Source organism: Canis lupus, chromosome 1 (assembly GCF_011100685.1).
Source record: "Canis lupus familiaris isolate Mischka breed German Shepherd chromosome 1, alternate assembly UU_Cfam_GSD_1.0, whole genome shotgun sequence".
Taxonomy (NCBI): Eukaryota; Metazoa; Chordata; class Mammalia; order Carnivora; family Canidae; genus Canis; species Canis lupus.
In genome coordinates, this window is record NC_049222.1 from 1,150,946 (window position 1) to 1,174,743 (window position 23,798).

The window sequence follows — 23,798 nt, forward strand, 5'->3', positions numbered from 1 at the left end:
GAAACCTGCACACCTTGGGTGGGGGCCCTGGCTGAGATCGGCATACCCATAAAAGAAGACAAGTGTCTGAGGAGGCTGAGGAAGCACACAGTCTCTCCCTTCAAATACCTGTGGTGCCACACTGTGCCCAAAATGTGCCAGGGGGTGACCCAGACAAGCTGCTATGAAGGTGATGGTTCAGGATCAAACAGTCTTTGAGATCCTTCTTTCTCTTTAGCCTTTTTCATTCTTCTCAGTTTAACTCAAAAATTGCAAATAATAATAAAGTTATTATAAAAATGTCTAACAGTAGGGATACCTGGGTGGCTCAGCAGTAGAGCATCTGCCTTTGACTCAGGGCGTGACCCCTGCAGGAAGCCTGCTTCTCTCTCTGCCCGTAACTCTGCCTCTGTGTCTCTCGTGAATAAATAAAGCCTTAAAAAAAATGTCTAACAGTAAAATAACCATGTTTTAAAGGGTGAAAATTCCCTTAACTCTAGCCCTGAAGGACCCTAACCAGAAGAACATCCTGGGTGGGGCACAAGAGAAGAGGTGTGGGGAGAAACTGGGGTGCATGGAAATGATTCCAGCACAGCAACCCCAATACTTCATGTCTGGGAGGTGCTCAGAGCGCCACGCAAGCTATGCAACCCACAGTGAGGCCAGGACGGCAGGTGTATGTGAGGCGGCTGTGGGGGGTGAAGGAGGTACAGGTCTGGGGAGAGAGATCAGGAGGGGTCTCCATGCCAGCGTTAAGAGGAGGCCAGGAGCCAGTGAAAGCAGTCTCAGCTTTCTACATTTAAAGAAAACTGAACTTCCATCTTTTGGGGTGTTTTTCACCACCTCTAAGCTCTTAGGTGAGTAACATGTCCTAATTTCTAAAGTAGCTTGTTCTGGTTATCATGTGATCATTTTCTGACTAAATCAATATGGAAATGCCTATGTTAACTAAATATTCAAAAATAAATTTGATTTTCAACAAATACAGCTGTGCCTAAAGCTTTGTAAAGTGCCTTGAATCTGCTACTGCACTTGGGATCTCTAGCTCCTGTTCTTAATCACAATGAAGTCAGAACTAGGTCACAGATCACATGTCCGTCTCTACTGGGTGGCCTGCAGGGGGCACTGTGGAGGGACACCCGCACACTAGTGCCCCACCTGGCTTGCAGCACACCCTGGGTGGGAAGACTTCCAGGCTCAGTGGTCGCAGCTGTGGGTGACTCTGCATTTCCAGAATGGAGAAGCCCCAGCCCCACACCAGGCCTGCCCCGCAGCTGGCATGTGTGGAACGAAGTGCGTGTACACAAGAAGGCACATATTTCAGAAAGAAACAAGAAAACAAAACTTGCAGTCCACCTGACACACAGGATTAAGGGAGCAGGTATCTCTACCTGCGGCTCCCTGGGGCAGGCCGACAAAGACTTGGCGCCTCTGGAACGAGACATGTCAGGATGGTCGCAAGCTGCTTTCAAGGAACAAATAGGCCCGCATGATGGGCAGCTCCCCTGCAGCAAAGCAGGTCACATGCCCCTGCGAGCTGGCCAGGGCTCTTCCATTTGGCACCCACAGCACCCATCTACCCAGTCCTCTCTCTGCCCTGGGTCACAAGCTGACTATAGGTATTACTCACATGACACTCTTCTTCATATTTCTGACTCACAGATTTATCTACTTGACTTCTTAAAAAACTTTAATAGCAGGGATGCTCTTGCCAGCGCTCTGGACTTTGTGGTGCATGTGACAGAAGCACCCAGCCCCTCTATGTTCTCGGTTTCATGCTGCGATTCTGAGCAGCAGCCTAAGGCCCCGGCCTCTCTGGCCTCACGGACGCGGGCATCCCAGGTTCCTGGCAGTGATGTCATTAGAATGGAAGGACTCTGCTCTTCTGAAATACTCTTTAACGAGAATCATCAGGCTCCTCTCCTTAAAACATTAGATCAGATTTTTTTTTTAAAACTGTGATTGAAGGTCCTTTTGTGGGGGAGTTATTATATAGTCCAATTTCATAGGGTATTTAAAGAAGTTTGTTTGCTTCTACTGTTTCTATGGTTGGTTGATTACAGAATCATCTCAAGAACCTTGAGTACAAAAGAGTGCATAAGAAAACTGTATTTAAAATATACTGGCTGAAAAATAGAATTGGAAAAATTAATTTAACAATGGCTTTTATCCATCTAAAAATTAAAAAAATGGGGGCACTTGTGTGGCTCAGTGGTTGAACGTCTCCCTTTGGCTCAGGGCATGATCCTGGGGTCCTGGGATCGAGTCCTACATTGGGCTCCCTGCATGGAGCCTGCTTCTCCCTCTGCTTGTGTCTCTGCCTCTCTCATGATAAATAAATAAAATCTTTAAAGAAAAAAATAAAAAAAATGGTGTAAGGTCAGAAATGACTGATTTACCACATTTAAGATTTTACTATTTCTGTCTCCTGAAAATTTTCAAAATGATCTACATCCGAATTCTCTTTTGAAATAGATATGCTATAGCTAAAGTCTGGAAAAAAAAAAAAAAAAGCTAGAAATGTAACATGCGAGCCAGACGATTCATGTGGAGCTAAGAGAAAACCAGACGATAAGGGAGGGACAGTCCAAGCTTCAGCAGCTTTATTAAGATCTAACTTGGTCACAAGTCAGTTTATGAAATCAGTAAAACTCTGATTATTCTCATGTGTTTTCCAGTAACTAACTCTTAGACTTTCTAGGCTACGGGGACACACCAGGACCAAATGCAGAGACCTGGAAGAGCCGCTGTGTGCCCTCACAGCCTGGAGCTAAGCACCGTTAGAAACGGTTAGAGAGCTCCCCTTGTACTCACCCCCGTAAAGAACTGATTTTCACGCCTTCTGATGGCCAGTTTGTACTGAGATCCTCTAAGAAGCCCCGACTGACCTCATCAGGACTGGCAGCCTGGTAGGTGCGGTTTCCGTCACTGAAGTCCTGGTCCGCCTCGGTGTACTCGGCCTCCCCAGTCATGCCAGCTCGAGGCTCATACACAGGGGTCACGTTGTGGCACAGTGCAATGGCCTTCACGGCTTCATGGACACGACTGCTAACACTTTTTCTAACTTTAGGAGCTGAAGATTGGGCTTTTCTAGGTAGCGTTGAACTGGTATTGTTTCCGCTAGCTTGAGACTGCATCTGCTAAAATATGGAAGGTCACAAGATTAAGTGATAATGTAGTCGACATTGGAATTATCAGCATATATTATTCTTATAAGCTAGTTAGCTAGGAATAATAAAAGTAGCTTGATTTTATTCCAATCCTCTCTTACATATCAGCTGTTAGTATAAATGACCTTTTCGTGCTTCTGCTGTCAGCGCGTTGACATTTCCTGGTTGTCACATATACCAAAATCTTTGTTATAATACTTAAAGTCTGAGAGTTTCTGTTTACTAGATTCACTTGATCTATGGCATTGGCTTGCTAAGTCCTTAATAACTCACGTTTACTCTCCTTGTAAAGACGGGTAAGTTAGAGAACCACCTAGAACTGCATACTCCTAAGTGCTCTGGGTTTTTGTTATAAACTGCTGTACCTAAAGTGGAATAAAGTGAAAAGCAGGAGAAAATATTATGAATATTTCTTTAACCCAACAGAGGAATCCAGCTTGTGACAGCCCCTGAATTAGAGTCTGGTTTGGTGCCTAGCAATGACCACTGCGATCTGAGGGAAACTGACCCCTATGCGTCCTCTCTCAACATCATGAGCTCCTGACGTGACTCCTTGGGTCACTGTTTGGGTGACTCTCCCCACGCTGGGCTGTGTTGGAGGGCGCTCACCTCCCCAACCCCACAGCACCACAGTCCCTCCTCGGCTACCTCCACAGCCACTCGTAACAGCCCTCCTGAGAAAGCAAGGCTCTCGCTGTTGGACGGGGCGTGCAGAGCCACTGAACCATGACTATGCTGCCCGTCAAATTACAGGGCTGTCTAATGAAGGGTTTGCCTATGCAGCTCGGCAGCTGGCAGCGCCTTTCCCCCAGCACTCTGACTCCATTTGCATGCTGCTCCTGCGGCAGTGTTACAGGAACACAGGACGTGGCTGACTCCCCTTATGACTTATGTTATGTTTATTGATGGCTGTATAATTTAATTTCACACAAATGCCATTAAAGATTATGCCCTCCACCACCAAATGCTTCCGGTGGAGAAACAGAATCAGATTATGAAAGATCTGTGTTCTATTACAGTGCACCTGGTAGACTATTATCATCTTAATAAAAAGACAGAATCTAAGGGATACAATCAGTTTTACATAAAAAGTACTGTCTAAGCAGCCAACCAACAGATAGCTTAAGAAAAAGATTTTTAAAAGACCTCTTACATGGAAATAAGTAGTAAATATTTGCTGTTTTTGCACAGTGACTCATCCTTTTTGCTTTTAATTTTTCTAGTAAAATAGCTTATTTGGAGCTTTTAAAATCATATTCATGGATAATGTAAATTTATTTTTTTTATAGAACAGATTTTACCTGGTACTGTTTCCACCCAGAGTAGATTACCAGGACAAGGGAAGCCTTATTTTTTCTCTTTTTAAGATTTTCCATCTGTTAACAAATGTTCTGGGTTTAGTCTGTATTGAACTGAGCCACATCCAACTTAAGAAAGGGCTTGGTTTTAAGTGTGTGTGTGTGTGCACGTATGTGTGCTTGTTACATACGATAAATATGCACATTCAATATTTTTCATTTGATGGCATCTTGAAAAGTAAAGTATATGCCATTCTGGTAAATATTAGAGAAGAGAAGGTTTTCACAAACTGAATGCAGGGCAGACAGTGCACTTGAATCTGGTCTGAGCAGAAACTGCTCAGGGAGTGTGCAGTTCGGCCCGTCTGTGGAAGTCAAGTCAGAAGTGTGACAGTCAATACACGCAGTCTATGGCTTCCGTGGGCACCACCGCTAGATGGCCCTTGGAAGCCCCGTGGCGGCAGTGGTCTGTGGACACGGGAGCTGCCTCTGCCCTGGGGCGTGGGTGATGTGCACTTTTGCACCTGTTACATGTTGGCCGGTTAGTATATGGGTGACCAAACCCTACCACAGAGCAGCAGACAAGCAGAGAGGCAGCTTAGGGAAGTGATGGCTGGCCCCTAATTCAGACCACATCCTGGTGCGTGAGCATCTTAGATGCCCTGGGGTAGCGAGGTTTGGTTACACAGAATGAATGCAACATAAATGCTACCTAGGGAACTGTGGGAACTAAAATGAACTCATAAATGCTATGGGAACTGTGTGGCCTAAAATGAACTCTGCAGGGTGGCCTACGTCTGCCAGCCCCATGCTCATGCTCTGTGCACACACATGGCCTCGTGGGCCCAATGCCAGGACCCTCTTGGGCCACAGACGTACTTGCAGAGGGCACTGCCTACAACATCTCTGGCAAACGCTATGGCTGGGCTTCACCCTCCCAGGAAGGCAGTAATTTCTGCTCCTGCAACCTCAGAGACCTCCTGAAGTTCCAGAGAAAAGATAATACTTAGGATATGCTCCTTCCCAGTACCAAGGAATCCTTATCTAATCCAGATACAGACAACATATTTGCAGATGAAATAATGTAACATTTGAGCTTCACTTCACAATGATATGGTGAAGAAGGGCTTCAGATGGAATTAGGTCCGCTACCCACAGATACCTGCTGGGGCAGAGTGAGAGGGACACCAGTGCTCATGGTACCATGTGTCTACTTCTGTTCATTGAAAAGAAAAAAAAAGTGAAAGTCTTATTAATTATGAAGAAACACAGAAGCATTGGTAAGAAACACGTGATGCAACATTGTACTTACTAGTCTTAAAAATACTACCTATGCCGAATTAATTCTTTTTTCACTAGGAGAAATATTTAATACGAATAAATGACTTAAGGTCGCTATACCTTCTATTATTTTTACAATACAGAAATGCTTATTTAAAATTAGTCTAAAAACTGCTTCTTGATTTATCAATTGGAACTGAGTGTTTTGAAACATTCAAAGACATCTGTCGATTTCCAGATTTGCAGATGCAATAGGCTGGCTCCTGGGCGCCAGGCAGCTCCCCTGCGTAAGTAAATGCACTCACCTGTGAGTATGGGTTCCTGAGGTGGTTCTGGATCTCGTCCATTGTGTCTGCTCCGTAGGACACGGTCCCCAGGTGCAGCCGCTTAAACACCATCTCGTTCTGGGTGAGGGTTCCTGTGACAAAGATCAGTCCAGAGAGGAAGCGAGCTCATCAACATGACCAGGGCTCCCATCCCGCACACTGACATCCGTGGGCCGAGACCCCTCAGCAGGGAGAACGCTCTGCTATGTAATCCAGCATCTAGGAATGTCCTTCCCTGCTGAGCACAAGCATCCCTCCCTGTTCCCTCCGGAAGGCCGTGCAATGATGTGAAGGGCTCTAGCTACCTGAACAAAGTGGGGCCTCTGCCTATCAGTTCAGATGTGTTTGGTACAAATAGAACTTCTGCCTGTTCTAAGACAGGCAGGAAACTGGAAAACAGTCACATCTTTGTAATTATCCTCTAGAACACTGCCTGAGAAAGACATCAACTAGTCCCAAATTAGCATGCTTACCAGTTTTTTTAAAAACCCAGTTTTGAAAAATTAAGTATTTTTCATTGAATAGAAACCGATGCATTTAACCCTTAGCATCCGTTCGCATCACTGGAGCAACAGAAAAGCCCATGAAGAGGAAGGCACTTTCTCTCTAGCTGCCTGGTGGTCAGGGCTCGCCCCTGGGGCTGCAGGTCCATGGGGGCCAGGCACTCCCAGGTGCTTGAGCACGACCAAGTGCTGCACTCCTAGTGGGTAGGGAAAGCAGTTTAAGGGAGGAGCACATGCAGGCCCATTTTAGGAGATGTCTTGTGTCTGCCTTCTTACCAGAGAGAGACACAGCCAAGTACAGTGAATGATATTATGGAACACAGTGAGAGGTTAACATTATTTCAAAAATGGTGAATTTCATTAAAAGTAACACATAAATTCACAATTGCACATCCTCTCGATTCTGGAAACCCCAAACACTGCGTATGTATAACACTTAATATAAAAATGTTCACACAATGTGCACATGTAATTGCTGCTTACCAGGTTTTAGAAAAATAAAGCCACCCAGGAAGTGTGAACACCTGTGGGTATGGACGTCATGTAGTTGCCCCTGGGCTTTTCTGCACCTACTTCAAAGCTCACAGAGGGATCACCCACTGACCGAAATAGTTATAAATGTGGAAATGAACAATCATATCCCCAATCAGTTATGGTAAAAGTTGGGCTTTCTAAGCATGGCTATAAGACATCCATAAAATATCAACTAATTTTTGCTTTCTTTGGTATATGTGACATTGGAGATATAATACAAAGTGTTTTCACATCTACCCATGACTCCATTCACATTAGTGTTCAAAACAAAATAGCACATCTGACTCAGAACTCCCACTAGGACATGTAGGCTACGTTAACATAAAGGAAAATCTGTATTTCACATCGCTGTTTTAGAGATTTTGATTAACCTTCTTACAAGAATGGATATGATACATACATCAGGGTCTCATAAGTTTCAAAGACTAGCTATTTTTAATGTTTTATAAATTTTGCTTTTTTGAAAATTCTATTTAGTCCTTTAATACTTTGAATAGCACCTAAGTTTCCTGAAATCAAAATTACATGAGAAGTATAGTTTGAAAGGGTTTTCTGGTTATGTCATCCTCATTAAACACAGAATTATTTAAAATAGTAGGTTATATTAAATAATTAATTAAAAATAATTCAACCTCCAAATGAAGTAAGTTCTACAGATTGTTTACATCAAAAATTTGAGATTAAAATGACAGTTGTATTATAGAAGATAATGAAACTATATTAATTCCTATTAGAATAAGCACCAAGCTCACCTCTATTACTTGTTCCCAAGTGAGCAGTTCTCTGAAAAATTATTTATTATATTAATAAAAATATTTATCAGATTGACATAATTAGAGAATTTCCTTTCTCTTCTGATACACACTGAATGTGAGGCATTCTAATTTATGGCAGGTTGTGGTAATGAGGCAGTTTATAATTACGACTACAATAAATGATAATACTTCCTTCAATCTGACTTTGATTACTAATGATTTTTTATGTGTAACAAAAATAAGAATACTACACCTGCACAGCTCCTACCAAAGGTAAACTATTATTTCTTTAGGTGTGTAAACCACTGGATACAAGTAACAAAAGAGCCTAAGTAAAGAGGCCCCATCTTGTGCTCAGCTCACTATCTCACACCCTGGGGGCCCGCGGGGAACAGCATTGGGGTTGTGCCCAGTTACCCAGCGAGAAGACCTACCGTGTCACTGGTGTTCTTACTGTGATGATATGAATCACTTCCATATTTCCTTTTGAAAACTGAAGTATAATTGGCAATACTATCTGTTTCAGGTGTATGTTGTAGCGAATTCGATATTTTTATACGTTACAGTTATACAACACTCCCCATGTAAGTGCAGTCCCACCTGCCTGACAGTCACTGCAGTATTACCAACTACACTCCCTGTGCTGTACTTTCTGTCCTCCCTCGTGACTCACTCATTTCACATTTAAGAGGTTTGCAGCTCTTCATCTCATTCCTGTCCTACCCTTCCACTGGCCTCCCCTCTGGCAACCACCCATTTGTTCTGTGTCAAGAGTCTGTTTCTCTTTTGTTTTGTTTATATTTGATTCCACAAGTTTGACTTCCTTAACTTCTTTCACTTAGCATCATACCCTCTAGGTCCATCCTTGTTAAAAATGGCAAGATTACATTTTTATGGCTGCGTAATGTATGTCTGTACCTCTTCTTCCTCCTCTTCTTAAAGATTTTATTTTTTTATTTGCGAGAGACAGTACAAGCAGAGGCAGGGGGAGAAGTAGACTCCCCACTGAGCAGGGAGCCTGACACGGGACACAATCCCAGGACCCCAGCATCATGACTTGAGCTGAAGGCAGATGCTTCACTGACAGAGCCCCCCCAAGCGCTTGCATACCACCTCTTCTGTATCCATTTACCTAAGGATTATTTGGTTTGGGTTATTTCCAGATCTTGGCTATTGTAAACAATGCTGCTGTAAACACAGAAGTGGTGTGTTATTATTTTCTTTGGATAAATACCCAGAAATGAGATTGCTGGATCCCATCGTGATTCCAATTTTAACTTTCTGAGGACCCTCCATGCTGTTTCCAGAGTGGCTGCACGGGACTGCATTCCCACCAGCAGTGTACGAGGGCTCCCCTTTCTACGCATCCTCATCAACACCTGTTGCTCCTCACGGTGTTGATTTTAGCCTTTCTGACCAGTGTGAGGAGACGTTATCACCATAGTTTTGATTTGCATTTCTCTCATGATTAGTGATTTTGAGCATCTTTTCATGTGTCTGTTGGCGATTATAGGTCTTCTTTAGAAAAATGCCTTTTCAGATCTTCTGCCTAATTGGGGTGTTTTTATTTTTTTGATACTAAGTTGTCAGAGTTCTTTTTTTTTTTTAAGATTTTATTCATTTGGGGATCCCTGGGTGGCTCAGCCTTTTGCCTCTGCCTGTGTCTCTGTCTCTCTGTGTCTCTCATGAATAAATGAATAAATGAATAAATGAGAGACACACAGAGAGAGAGGCAGAGACACAGGCAGAGGGAGAAGCAGGCTTCATGCCGGGAGCCCAACGTGGGCCTCAATCCCGGGACTCCAGGATCACGCCCTGGGCCGAAGGCAGGCGCTAAACTGCTGAGCCACCCAGGGATCCCCTAAAAAAAGATTTTATTCATTTATTCATTCATGAAAAACCCACAGAGAGAGGCTGAGACACAGGCAGAGGGAGAAGCAGGCTGCATGCAGGGAGCCCGACTCGGGACTCGATCCCAGGTCTCCAGGATTATGCCCCGGGCTGAAGGCGGCACTAAACCGCTGAGCCACCCGGGCTGCCCAAGTTGTCTAAGTTCTTTATATATTTTTGGATATTAACCCCTTACAGCATGGATGATTTGAAAATATCTACTCCCATTCAATATGTTGCCTTTTCATTTTGTTGATGGGTTTGAAGCTTTTTAGTTAGATGAGATCCCATCTGATGTAATTCCATTTATTTTAGCTTTTGCAGCCCTTCTCTGGGGAGAGAGATCCAAATAAATGTTTCTAAGGCCAATGTCAGAGCGATTACTGCCTGCATTTTCCTCTAGAACTTCTGCGGCTCTGGTCTGTAGTTCTGCGCTCATCTTGTGTGGTTTGTAAGGAACAGGTGCAATTCTCCCTGGACCTACTAAAGAGACTGTTGCCCACCACCGTCTGTTCTTGCCTCCTCTGTCATACATTAGTGACCCATTTATGTGTGGCATTTATTTTCTGGGCTCTTGATTCTGTTCCACTGTGTGTTGTGCTAGGTTTGTTTGAATTTTTTTTTGAACATTTACTGACTTGGCAAACTGTAGTTACTTGTGGTGCTTAACACGGAACCACATGTGTTCCCATGTGAATTGATTTTTGGAGGCCCACACTGAGTGGTAACAAGGCTGCCGCCAACATCAGGAGGCAGCCTCGGAGCATGAGCAGGAAGCTGGGGTGTGGCACAAAACTGGCCTGAGACACGTGGGGAGTGTGGGGCGGCTTGACTCATATGGAATCTGCGATGGGAGAGAGCGATTCTTTAGATCCCACCTTCAGGTGGGACACACTCTTCACCTCTGCCTCAGTGGGCCAAAGCCGAGCAAGAAGAACTGAGTGAGTTTCATGAGAGGAAGATTTATAGACATCCTGGAGGAACTGAAGAGGAGTAGGAGTGGTCCTGCCATGGAAACGATGAGCCAGAAGGTCCTGATTATATAATCAGGTGCCGATACATTTATGCTGCTCTAGTAAGGGAGTGGATGTCAAGAAAACCACTATGACTTTGGTTGTCTTGTTGTTAGATGCCCTACTGCATGCAAATGCACCCGGAACACCCTCGGTGCATCTGAGCATTGTTCTCACTGTGCTGCAAGTGTGTGTGCCTGTGTACATGCACGTATGTACCAACAGTGGGGATGAAGCAAAACATGCAAGAAATCTCCACTACAAACATAAGAAACATAAGTGACATGAATTGAATATCAGGACTCTGTTTTCTTCCTTCCAATCCTATTGTATTTGTTCTTTTTAGATTTTTTATTTATTCATGACAGAGAGAGAGAGAGAGAGGCAGAGACACAGGCAGAGGGAGAAGCAGGCTCCATGCAGGGAGCCTGCTGTAGGACTCGATCCTGGGACTCCAGCATCACACCCTGAGCCAAAGGCAGATGCTCAATCTCAGCCACCCAGGTGTCCCTCCCTATTGTATTTTTTAAGGGAAATGTTCAACGTACATAAAAGTGGACAGAATGGTGTCACATAAAGCACCGTATGGATGCCTCTTCTCATCCAGGACCGCCTTGGGGGCCCCCCTCCAGCTGCCCCCCAAGATCACAGCTGGAACTGGCCTGGGACCCGCCCCTTCCTGCCTGATTGAGCCAGTGTTATTAATAACAGAAGGGGCTCTTAGAGTAAGTGTAGCCCCATGTTATCACAACAAACAGCAGCAGCTCCTCAGCATCAAATAACCAGGCACGGACTGATTCCCATCCTGTTCTCACGCTGTCTGTGGAGTGCGGGTCCAGGAGAAGTCTCCTGAGCCTGACTCCATAGCCTTCCCTGTTCTCTCGTTCTTCCTTGTAAATGAACCGTCTGTTCCCTGCGGTCTGGACTTGGCTGCTCACGCGCCCACAGTGCTGTCTCCATCGAGCCCCTGGGCTCTCGGGCACTCTGCACATTGGCACAGCATCTCGACCGGAGGTACATTTGCTGCCCTCTTCCTGTGAGGTCAACTGGTACCGGTGATCAGGGCCTGAGCCCGTCAATCCACCATGGCCTAAGAGTGGCACACGGCTAAGTCACAAGTCGATTGTTTACTCTGCAGCATCTTGCTCCAGAGATTACTGAGGATGAACATTCTGGCATTCCCAAATGCAATACTCCAGATGGACAACAAATATTTTCCAAAACCAGAGGGCAAACAAACCATGACCATTGGTCCCCTCACAGACTATTTCTAGTCAACAAATCTGGGGTTGCAGAATGGCTGCTATTTTACTACATTGCTTTTACTTGTCCTCAATTACCCTGATGACAGCATTTCAGGTTCTGAGATCAAAACTCTAACTATGTCATCACATTTGCTTCTTGCTGCTGTTTGGAGAAATCTCTAGAGTAATCCACCAAGATCTCTAGAAATTCTGAGGCCACAGAGTAACCACAGACACATACCAGCAGATGCTAAACTAGTAAATATACTGCTGCATTTAAATTTTAGTTTAAAATAATTAAAAGAAAATGTAAGTCCAGATTTAAACTCTTTCTATCTCCTTGTGGGTTATGTTTATAAAGCTTTATACTGAGCTAGATCCTAAAAGTTCTTTATTCTGGTGCTTAATACAGCAAAAGAAAATGAAACAGAAAACAAATTTAGAGTAGCTTCTGAAAACTCCACAGTTTACAGAAACCCCGACCATTTAGGTCAATCTTACATTTAGGTCGCTGGTTGTGTGGTGTGAGGCGGACGTCCTGCTCTCCCAGCCTGCCTGCCGATACCTCTGTTCCCAAAACTGTTGACACCACTCTGGGGCCCCTGCATTTCCACAGGAATGTTAGGGCCAGCTTGGCAGTTTCTGCAAAGAAGGCAGCTGGAATGTTGAGAGGGATCTTGTAGAATCTGTCAATCAATCTGGGAAATCCTATTGCCATCTTAACACTATAAAGTACTGATTTTATTCTCTGATGCCATCGTAAATGGAATTCTGTTCTTAATCCTATTTTTGGATAACTTGTTGCTAGTATATCAAAATACAATTCATTTTTGTATATTCATCTTGTATCTTAAACCTTACTAAACTCCTTTATCAATTCTAACAGATTTTTAGGGGATTCCTTAGGATTTTCTGTATAAAGACCAGTTTTACTCTCCTTTATAGCATGGATGCCTTTTTCTTCTTCTTGTCTAGCCCCCTTGGCTAGAACCCTGCTCATAGCAGCATTGTTCCTAACAGAAAAAGCAGAAACCACCCTAATGTCCTTCATTTGACAGATAAATAAAATGTGGTTTATTCATACAATGGAATATTATCCCACAATAAAAAGCAATGGAGTAATGACACATGAGACAGTGCGGACAACTTGGGGAAAAAGCCACACGCAAAAACCACACGGTGTGTGCACCCATTCGTGGGAGACTTCTGGCACAGACAGACCTACTGAGGCACAGGGCCCATCAGGGGTTGCCAAGGGCAGAGTGGGGGCAGGTGAGCAAGGGGCTGCAGTTCCCCAGGTGGCTTTGTGAGGGACAGAAACCTCCTCAGCTCTGCCTGCACCGGTGGTAGAGCAGCAGGTGTGCCCCATACTGGTGTGGCCTGCCCCAGCAGCCTGCTGGCCCAAACACTGCATCTGGTGCCATCGTCCCAGCTGCTAAGAAATCATGTTTTACAGAGGCTATAACGGACATTTTCAAACAAATGACTATTATTTCACCAAATGAACAATGAAATATCTGACTCTGATTTTGCCACTTGAATAAATACTGGGTTAGAGAAACTGGAGTATGTATGCAGACACTTCTTGATGTGAGCAGTGCATATTATCTCAACATACTGATGAATCCTGGAGTAGTTTTTTAAATTTCAGTGATGTTTTTATCTCAGAGTGGATCCTACAGAACATTAAAAAGGAGAGTCAAGGCTAGTTTCTGACTTTCTATGCTCTCTCGTGCAGCAGGGACATTTAACGTGAACTCAGTCACTAAAAGAGTCAGGAATGCAAAATTATTTTTCAAATTTTAAACAATTTTCATGACTTCAACCAGGTGACAGGTTGTATAGTCTCTGTTATCTGAATATAAGTATTAGCATGTCCCAAATCTGAAGCTTCATGATGGGGATGGGCTGACTCGGGTGGACAGATGCCCCCCGGTTGCTGGGAAGCAACCTGGCCATTATGAGTACACCAGGGACAGAAAATGCCCTTTGACAAAAGGTGTGTTTGTGCTTCCTGAAAAACGAAAATGCTGTAGTTCCTTAATAAAGCAAAGTGCTTTGGAGTACAATGAGCAAAAGCAGGCAAAGAGGAAATCAATTTCTAAGAAAATCCTGGCACCCCTCTCACATCCATGGAGGGGAGACGTCCTGGAGAAGCAGCTGCAAAGTAACACAGAGAACTCCACCTGCGGCAGACAGGGACAGGCTGCCACCCAGACCCAAGGATTTCCAGCGAAGGTTCTGGTTAGGGACCTGCCATAAGTAATGATCATATGGGATCAATGGTGCCAAGAACACAAAGCCACTCAGATTTTACAAAGAAGGAATGAGGAATGGAAACAACTTCTAAAGTGGCTAAGACTATTTTACCACACTGCAGAGTGTGGTAATATTCTTTAAAATATTTGACATTTAATTTGGAGTCACATATTATATTTGCTGTAAATGAAGCTTTCTCAGAAGATGGTGATTCCCGGTATGATACGCATCTGTTCAAACATTGCCTGTGCCAAGTGTCTCAACCAGTGTGAATGGCCCGGCACACACGCAAGTGCACACATGAGTCCATCACCATACCAGCCCGACCTTGCAAGTGTGTTGGCACCGGATGCGCAAGCCATCCTCCTCAGGCAGGAGAGGCTGTACCCAGCTGGCCCTGGCCCACAGGACGGTAACACCCACCTCTAAATCTCTCCCATGAGGCTCATGCGTCATGCTCCGCCGCACCTGCCCACCTTGGAAACAGAGCTTCCCACCGCAGAGGACATGGCCTTGGGAGCGGACGTGACCCTGCTGCAAAACACAGGGCAAGCGGGCTCATGAGTGCTAGAGTCACAGCATGTTCTGCCAACCTGTTGTGTCAGGGTGTGGTTTGGTAATGCTTTGTTCCACATGAACATAAAAATTCCCAACAAAGGAATTCGTGCCTTGCTCCCTATCTGGCTGCAGCCTGAGTTAAGTTTTAAAATTGATGAGTTCTCGGCAGCACTGCTCTCTAAGCAATGGCACTGTCAAAGCAGCCAGTGCAGAGAAGCAAGCTGCAGTGGACTCGGTACAAATGACCTGTCCTGGCGTGCCAACACCGTTTGCTCATTTATCACGGCATGTCTACTGTTCCTGGTCAGTGTCAATACGCTCTGTATCCTGGCAGCTAACAGATGTCTGCTCTTGTCGAATGAATTACTTCATGTTTCACGCACTGGTGGCCACACATGTGTCACTATAGCAACATCATTAATTTCAGATCTTACCGGAAACGTGCACCCCAATCAAACCTAATTACACCACACTGCTTTCTTGTCCACAAGAAGGAAACTATAACGCAATCACGAGATACTTCATTTTCTGTTCTGCCAGGGCAAACGAGAGGCAGTGTGATAGACGCTTCTTGTCAGAAAGCTTATTGATGAGGCACAAGCCTGATCACAATCAGGCCAAGGACCACCTTATGATTATGTCAGCAGCAAAAGGTTCCTCACACAATAGCTCATTCTTCATCGTTTCAGCAGATGATGTTTGCAAACTGTCTCACACCCCAAATTCTTTACCCTTCTACCAATCCACTACCCTGTGAGACCCTCTGTGATGGTGGAAGTCAACATGGTGACTGACCAACTCTGGATGTACTGAGGGGGCAGTGAAGGACATGAATCATGCACGTGACAAAAGGAAGGAATAAAAGAGAGCATAGTCACTCCAGCTCCTGGAATACAACACTAACCAGTACGCACCAGATATGCAGCTGCACCAGGACCCCCAGGCAGAGGGCGGGTGAGTGTGAGCGCACGTCTGCCACCACCTGCCACAAAACCTTCCTGGCTGACAACACATGGCTTTGCTTGGAAGGCTTGGGGGTCTTCCCCAACACAAGACCATGTGTTGTTAAGAGGTGAGGGCTCAACCCCTGGCGGGCTGGCAGCCTCCATCTATGTGAGGAGCCAGTTTCTATAAAGTCAAAGTGAGGACAGCACTAAGTCCTACTACGTGCTTGCAGTGACATGACAGCTACACAACTCGTCCTTGACGTTGTACACCTACGATTTGGTGAGTGTGGCCTATTCGAGCAGCTATAGCCACACTCCCTCCTCTGAGTGCTCCTGGGAGCCTGGCCTGAGCAGGGGCAGCGTGAAGGGGAAGCAGTGGCAGATACCGTGCCTGTGGCCCTGCAACCCCAGGTCAGGCACGGGGCTACTGCAGCATGTGGCACACCACATGTGCTCCGTAAGTGCCGTTTACCTTATTGAGAAAGGTTCTGAAAAAGTTCTAGACCAGAAATTTAAAAAAATACTAAAAATACTCCATGCAGCTCCACCACTAGGAAGTAAGGATAGGAGGTCCCTCCAACAACCACTGCCACAAATAGGCCTTTTGGAAAATGAAATGCAGAAGATTTTCTCTAATATATTTAATATAATTTTCTGTAATTCTTTTTAAGTCTCAGGAGCCCAGATAATTTATTTTTGCTTTATAAAAGTCGCAAAGTGAGACATAGGGAAATGTGGTTTTACCTTTATGACTCTGAGCAAAACCACTCATCCTTATCCTAGATGTAACTCAGAATCCAAAGAAAAAAAGAGGAGCTACAGAAAGATGATCCCATCACTATTTAAAATGCAAAATGAAAAGTTAGCATTTTGAGGAGAAATAATGTCACAAAACCTTCCTCCCTTGCTGCTCTCCCACAGCCAGAGACACGGGGAGAGGAGAGAGAACCAGTTACTCCTCAAGCATACCCACTGCCCTCTGGCTTATGCTTCCTATCTGTAAACGGAGCTGAACAAACAGCTCAGTGTGACCCTCAAGCACATTACATACAGACTGAAGGGGCCACGAGAGGACTTGTGGTGCAAACAGGATGGCCTAGACTACACCCACATCCCCCTCGAGTCCAGGCCTCTAAAGGGGAGGTCCCAGACTTCTCCCGGCCCAACGTGAACCGTGACATCCGTCACTGCTGTACAAACATTCCATGGGCTATATTGTACTCACAGTGGCTTTCTCTGAGTTATGCTCAGTTTGGTTTTGTTGTCTGAGATGACACAGTGAACATTTTCACATTGGTCTGCTGCAGATGCACATGTGTCCCCCCGGGTAACAGAGGCTGGAGGGACACCGCTGTGCGGAGGCTGCCAAGGCTCGTCCATTGGGACAGACGAGGGGTGCACCGGGCACCACGCCTGCTGACAGTGCAGACAAGGTCCCGGGGCAGCGTGCGCCTCACAGGTGGGACCTCACATGGGGGACGATGATGTCAGTGCCACGCCACTCAGTCCTCATCACAAAGAACATGGGCCCATCCACTCAGCTCTTCCATCCACACAGGCTTTGTACATTCTGCTTGAACTCATTTCTAATTATGTTACGTGTTTTGCTGCTATTCTACGTGGGCTTCTGGAAACTAAATGCCCCCACTGTTGCAGGCATAGGGAGATGTAGTTTAATTCTGACCCTGAATTTAAAGATGTCCTTAAGCTCCCCTGTAATCCAACAGCCTTTCCTCAGGCTCCTCTGGTTTCTCTGTAAACAGAATCTATGCCTGCACATGCTGGAAGCCAAGCGCCTGCTGCATTTACACACGACATCCAGGCACCAAGCGTGGGCAGGAGGGTGGGTTTCTTCTGCTGCTGCTGGGCAGCCTGACGGCACCCCGGGCCTCCCCTCACATACCGTGTGCTGTAACCTCATGGTTTCTCCAGGACTCTCTCCTGTGGGGTCACTTCAGGAACCGTTGTGAGTTTAGGTTTGCTTCACTCCACCTTCTCCAGCAAAATCATTCCACCTGTCCTTCCAGAAATACCCCAACTTCCATGATGGCATGTCTGCTTATTTTCCACATTGTTACAGGTTTATTCCTTGAAATCTTTCCCTGTCAGCCCAACGAGGTCAGGAAGGGAGAAATCTGAGGGCATCTCTCAGCCTCCCTTCTCGAGCCTGAGCCCCTTGTTACGTCAGTGTTCTTTGGATAGTCCCCGATGGGCCACAATGACAAGCCCTGACCAAAATCAAATGCCATCGAGGTGTCCAGCTGGCTTAGTCGGTGGAGTGTGTGTGTGTGATGCATGATCTTGGGGTTGTGGGTTTGGGCCCCACACTGGGGGTAAGGATGACTTAAATAAATTTAAAAACCACTTTAAACTTAAAAATTGAACAAAACAAAACACCACCAGCAACTGGATTTTGACAGAACTGCAGTAAAACTATATCAGTTCATGGAGAAGGCGGGCTCTACGGAATCCTGTATCTTCACACTGGGGACCTCATGCTGGGGACCACAGTCTGCCCCTCCGTTCGTCTGCATCTTCTTTCTCATTTCTGTTGGGTCTGATCATCCTCATGCACATCCCTCACTCCCCTCACGTTCATGCTCATGTGTCTCACTTTCGCTCGTGCTACGGTGAGCAGGGACCGCACTCCTAAGGCTACTCCACATGCTAGGAGCTATTTTGTTATCTCAACCTATGACCCGCCACTTCACTGATTCTTACTTTTAGCAGCTGATTCCTTGGTTCATTGTTTCATCTACAAATATCTGCTCCTTCTTTTGGTTGTAGAGCTTATTTCTACTATGTATCTTACTGTAAGGAATAAAACACATTAGATAATAGTGTTGTTGGATTTCTCTTTTTCCTGATTGTGGTAAAGCTTTTCATAGTATATGTTATTAAAAATGTTGAATTTTATTTGAGACATATTTTATAAGTTATACAAATATTCTTAGTTCTAGTTGACCAAGGATTACTAGGAAAATTTTTTTAAAGATGTATTTATTTTAGAGAGACAGCACAAGCATATGAGTGAGGGAAAGGACAGAGGGAAAGAGAATCTCAAGCAGACTCTATGCTGAGTAAGAAGCCCAATCTGGGGCTCAATCTCATGACCTGAGATCATGGCCTGAGCCAAAACCAAGAGTTGGACGCTAAATCGACTAAACCACCTGGGTGTTCCAAGAATGACCAGGATTTTAAACCATGAATGAACAAATCATGGAGGGTCTTTAGCCTGTTGATAGGACTTTCACTATAGCATTGGGTTTGATTTATCTTTTATTTAGTATCTTATGAACTGACAAGAATGCTTTGATGAATAAAGTTAAAAATGAAATAAGAACAGATAGAATTTGGGGCATGGATGTGAGGGTGGGATAGTTGCTGGTAAGGCTCACTAGGAGAATGTTACTGTTAAAATACCAAATCCACACACGTCTGGTTCTGTACGTCAACAGCTCAGGAGTACCATCCTGTAAGAAACAAGCTGCCGAAGAGGTGTAAGAAATACACCTAACACCTGACAAACAATGGTACGGCAGCAGAGAATTAAAAATATACAAACGTGTCATTTAAATCTCAAAGAATTTAACATGGGATCCCTGGGTGGCTCAGCAGTTTAGCGCCTGTCTTTGGCCCAGGGCGCGATCCTGGAGTCCCGGGATCGAGTCCCATGTCGGGCTCCCAGCATGGAGCCTCCTTCTCCCTCCTCCTGTGTCTTTGCCTCTCTCTCTCTCTCTTTCTCTCTAAGTCTATCATGAATAAATAAATAAATACATCTTAAAAAAAAAAAACCAAAGAATTTAACATTTTACTAATTCTAATGATAGTGTGCTTATCCAGTTAATTATGTGCCAGCGTTCAGGTGAAGTCTGGAAAATTCTAAATTTGAATGACTTCAGTATGCACTATGCGCGTACACACCCAGGATCAGCCTGGACTGGATGGAAGCAAGCACACCAAAGGCAAACATGAACCAGCAGCAGTACCTGTTTTGTCAGTCAGCAAATACACCAGGCGCCCCAGCTCCTCTGGGATGGTGCTGGTCCGCACGACTGTGCCGGGGATGCTCTCATCCTTCATGATCATCCACCCGTACGCGGCTTTGCCCATGTCCAAGTTCACTCGCAAACTGCCAAATAAAACCCACCACAGTGGTTAGTTTGCTCCAAACCTATGCAATAGCTTCATGCTCATGTTTTCCATACAGACTTATTATCTTGAACCTCACGATAATACCAGATTTCAGACTTTAAAATACATGAATCTGTTAACACTTAAGCCTAGAAACCTTTTTACGCCCCATGCCATGTTTGTAGAGGATACTAGAATGGGCTGCTCATGTGTGTAAGGGAATCATGCATATCTCCCTGGGAACAGATATTTGAAATGCATCATAATCTTCATCTACTCATTTTACAAGAACAAACAGGATACTTCTCCCGTGAGGATGACTGCTGGGACCCAACATATCCTAGAAGGAAGACTAGGCCCCTGAGAATGCCAGGCTTCCGAGCCCAGGTGAGGACCCCCCGAGGCCCAGGATGGTGGTGTGGCCTGAGGGGGGACAGTGGCAGGAGGGGGGATCGGAGGTGGTGGGGGCCAGACCATGATGCAGAGCTTGGGTTTCATGGTCAGAGAGATGGTCAGTGCTTGTCGTCTCTAGTCCCTGGAATAGGTGGAGCCAGAGCCTGAATGACGCTTCATAAACGGCTCCTCTGTTACCCAAGCTGCACTCAGCTACTTGTTGGGCTTAACGGATGGACTCATTCTGCTCATACCCTCATACATTATAGTCTGGCCTCACCCTGCTCTTGTTCATATTCAGACTTAGGATCACTCAGATATGTTTCAAACTCTAGAAAAAAATCTGCACCTAATTTGATTCTGTCAGGAAAACAGCAGATATAATGTATCAACACAATGTGGCAAAGCTGCTGACAGTCAATCATTTTGACCAAAATGGCAATTCATATGGATCTACCACCTACTAACAAATGTACACTTGAAAAGGAATGTGAAGGACTCAGAGTTAGTGAAGAGAGTCTATAGTCTGTAAGTAAGTCAAAGAAAATTAAAATATTCATAATGGGCTATTTGTCCATAAAGCTCACATCTTAAAAACCCTAGGAACGCTACTGGTCAGAAAGAAAAGTTTTAATTGCCAAGCACACAGCTTTCAAACAGTACCTCAATGTCTCTGGGTTACTTATGGTCCTGCTACCACTACAAGGCCAAGCAATAAGGGAGGGCAGACGCTGCAGGACAGCACGGGGACAGAACACAGCAGCCTCCCGGCCTCGCGGGTGGCCTGGTCCCGGGATGGCAGGGGCACTGCGGACAGAAGGCGGCCGGGCTATGAGGCCCAGAGCTACCAGGGGCACTGGGCACCCAACCTCTGTGTGCCCCTGGACCTCCTGTTAAACTCTGGGGCACAGACAACACTCTCTCTGTGGGGCTGCGGTGAGGCACCCAGGGGGCCGGTGCATGGAAGAGGCTCGAGAAGCCGCCGAGGAGCAGTTTCTGGGAAGGTGGGGGTGCCTGGGGCTGGAGGAAGGAAAAGCAACATCATGCTTTTGCTTGGGCTCGTCTGTGACGGGTACCAGCGATAGGACAGACCCCTGACCCAGGAGTGGACATGGGGCACAGGGCGGGTGGTGGCGCCCCATAGAGCTTGGGTGCTGGCTCTGCGGGCCCAGAGACCCACATGGAGGAAGAACGTGACTTTCTTCTCTGTGTATCCTGGTCAAATTATTTTGGAAAGTGTCAGACTGCCTCAAGCAGCACAAGGCACGAGGAGCCCGTTGTCTGGCAGACTCCCCTCCAAGGGTGCGCAGGGGCTGCTGGGCTAGGGGCTGAGTGAGAGCCCGAGTGAGTGAGAACACCTGCTAGGCTCTTCCATGGTGTTCTCTTCAAATCGCGAGCACTTACATTTAATAAAACAACTGTTATCGCCTCAGAGCTGTAAGGATTTGTTATTTCCTGAAATACTGTGTCACAATAAACACCCATGGGATGTTTTCGGGTGACTATAGGTACCCTCAAGGCTGGTGAACAAGAGAATGTGGATAGTCTTTAGGTTAAAACAAAGCACAAGGCAAGTTCAGTTTACAAACAAAAGCTATCAAGAAAAATGTATCTTCAACTAAGACTGTAATATCACATAGGAAGCAGAAGCTTCAGTTTATACACATTGTATATTTTGGTAAAATGTTAGTATATTCGCTTTTTAATGTTAAAAATCGCTAGAAGCTCAAACTTCAAACATGAATTTGACAGAGTATAATTAGCATCACTAAGCTTACTTTTTAGTAACGTAATTTGTAGAATTTTAAAATTTAGAACTCTGTTCGACTAGTAAAGTACTTTATAGGAACATGACTTGTAAATAACCCATTAAGCCTATCATTTTGAGAATTACAGTTAAAGATTATAAGGTAATGGATACCAAATATATTTTAAGCTCATCTTATTGCTAACTGGCCAACTGTGATCCACTCCACCCACACTGAGTGGAAAAGCTGTGTGCCACTTTGGACGTTGAGTGAACAAGGCAGCAATAGTGACCCTCATCGTCACATGGACCCTGCAGAGCTCTAGGTTGCCGCGAGTGGGGGGCTCTCTCCTGACTCAGCAGCCCTGCCAGGCAGTCTGAGGACGGCACGTGAGCCCTCGACACCCATGAGACCTATTGCCGAGGTGTCACTGTGTGACAGGCCGCGGCCCCTGGAAGGGCTCAGTGGCACTCCTGCCTGCTTGAGGCTTCTGTTTAGATCTTAAACTGAGCAAAAGAAAAGTCATTTTAACAAGAAGTTCTATCAAAAGTAGTCCTGTTAATTGTCATCTATGGAAAATAGCACAGATGCTGTTTTATCTGAAATTTCCCCCTGCATTTTTCATTTTGTGACGTCCTCTACTTCTTTTGGGGGGTGCGGAGCCCTATGTGGGGCCGAACCGATGACCTCCAGATCAAGATCCATGCTGAAACCAAGAGTTGACACCCAACTGACAGCAGGCCAGGCACCCCATCACCTCTGTACAACACACCATGGACGGCAAGGAGTGGCACTGAGATCCTCAGGGGCTGAACGCTGCCAATGCTGCGCATGCTGAGGGCGACAGTCACATCCCCACCAGGAGTCTGGACCCATATCTTAGGTTCAGACCACTGTATTCGATCTCAGGGTCATCATAGATACCTTAACGTGAAGACGGACAACAGAAGTAACAGCCCCACTTCCTTCTCTTCCGGTGCCGGACAAAAGAGATCAAATGTACTCACATTTCTCCCTCTGGTGAAGGACAGGACCACGCCTCCAACAACCCTACAAGTGGCCACTAAGTCAAGGCTCCTTTTCCTTTGATTTCCCGTGCCATTCACCTTCCCAAATTCTCCAAACCCTGATTTCTATGCTCCATCAGGAAGAAACATGAATAACTGAATTTTGCAGGGTTGAGGTTAGGTGTGACTTGAATTGATTCTTAATTTCCAAATTTACTAGTTCTATGATCTTGGACAAATGACAAATCTGATTTTTAAAAAAGATTTTATTTATTTATTCATGAGACACACACACACACACACACACACACACACAGGCAGAGACACAGGCAGAAGGCAAAGCAAGCTCCATGCAGGGAGCCTGATGTGGGACTCGATCCTGGGTCTCCAGGATCATGCCCTGGGCTGAAGGCAGCGCGAAACTGCTGAGCCACCTAGGCTGCCCCAAATCTGATCTTTTTGAGCCTCAGTAATAGTACACGTAAAATGCCACATATTCGCAAGGTCACCATGGGAAATGGCACTAATGCATAAAAGCAGGTTACTAAGTGGTTACTGGCACAGGTGATCACTGGCCTGAATAGTCAGAGAAGGTTTCATTTTAAATTCAATTAATTAACATATAATGTATCACTGGTTTCAGAGGATCGGTGATTCCTCAGTCTTATATCATACCCAGTACTCATCATATCCTGTGCCCTCCTCCTTCATGCTTGTCACCCAGTGATCCTCTGTCCCCCACCTTCCACCCCCTCCAGT

The 23,798-nt window shown here is 45.4% G+C and overlaps 1 protein-coding gene across 7 annotated transcripts in view; it reads right to left on the reverse strand.

The window, feature by feature from the left end:
• The window catches only part of ATP9B (ATPase phospholipid transporting 9B (putative)), a 237,520-nt gene that overhangs the window by 42,668 nt on the left and 171,054 nt on the right, over nucleotides 1-23,798 (reverse strand). For 6 of the 7 annotated variants that reach the window (XM_038525733.1, XM_038525732.1, XM_038525735.1 and 3 more), the window contains 3 exons: nucleotides 19,747-19,889; nucleotides 6,034-6,146; nucleotides 2,868-3,119 (listed from right to left, as the gene is read on the reverse strand). In XM_038525733.1, coding sequence (XP_038381661.1) covers nucleotides 2,868-3,119; nucleotides 6,034-6,146; nucleotides 19,747-19,889 — 508 coding nt within the window. The remainder of the gene's footprint in view (nucleotides 1-2,867; nucleotides 3,120-6,033; nucleotides 6,147-19,746; nucleotides 19,890-23,798) is intronic. The other variant, XM_038525731.1, reaches the window with a different exon arrangement.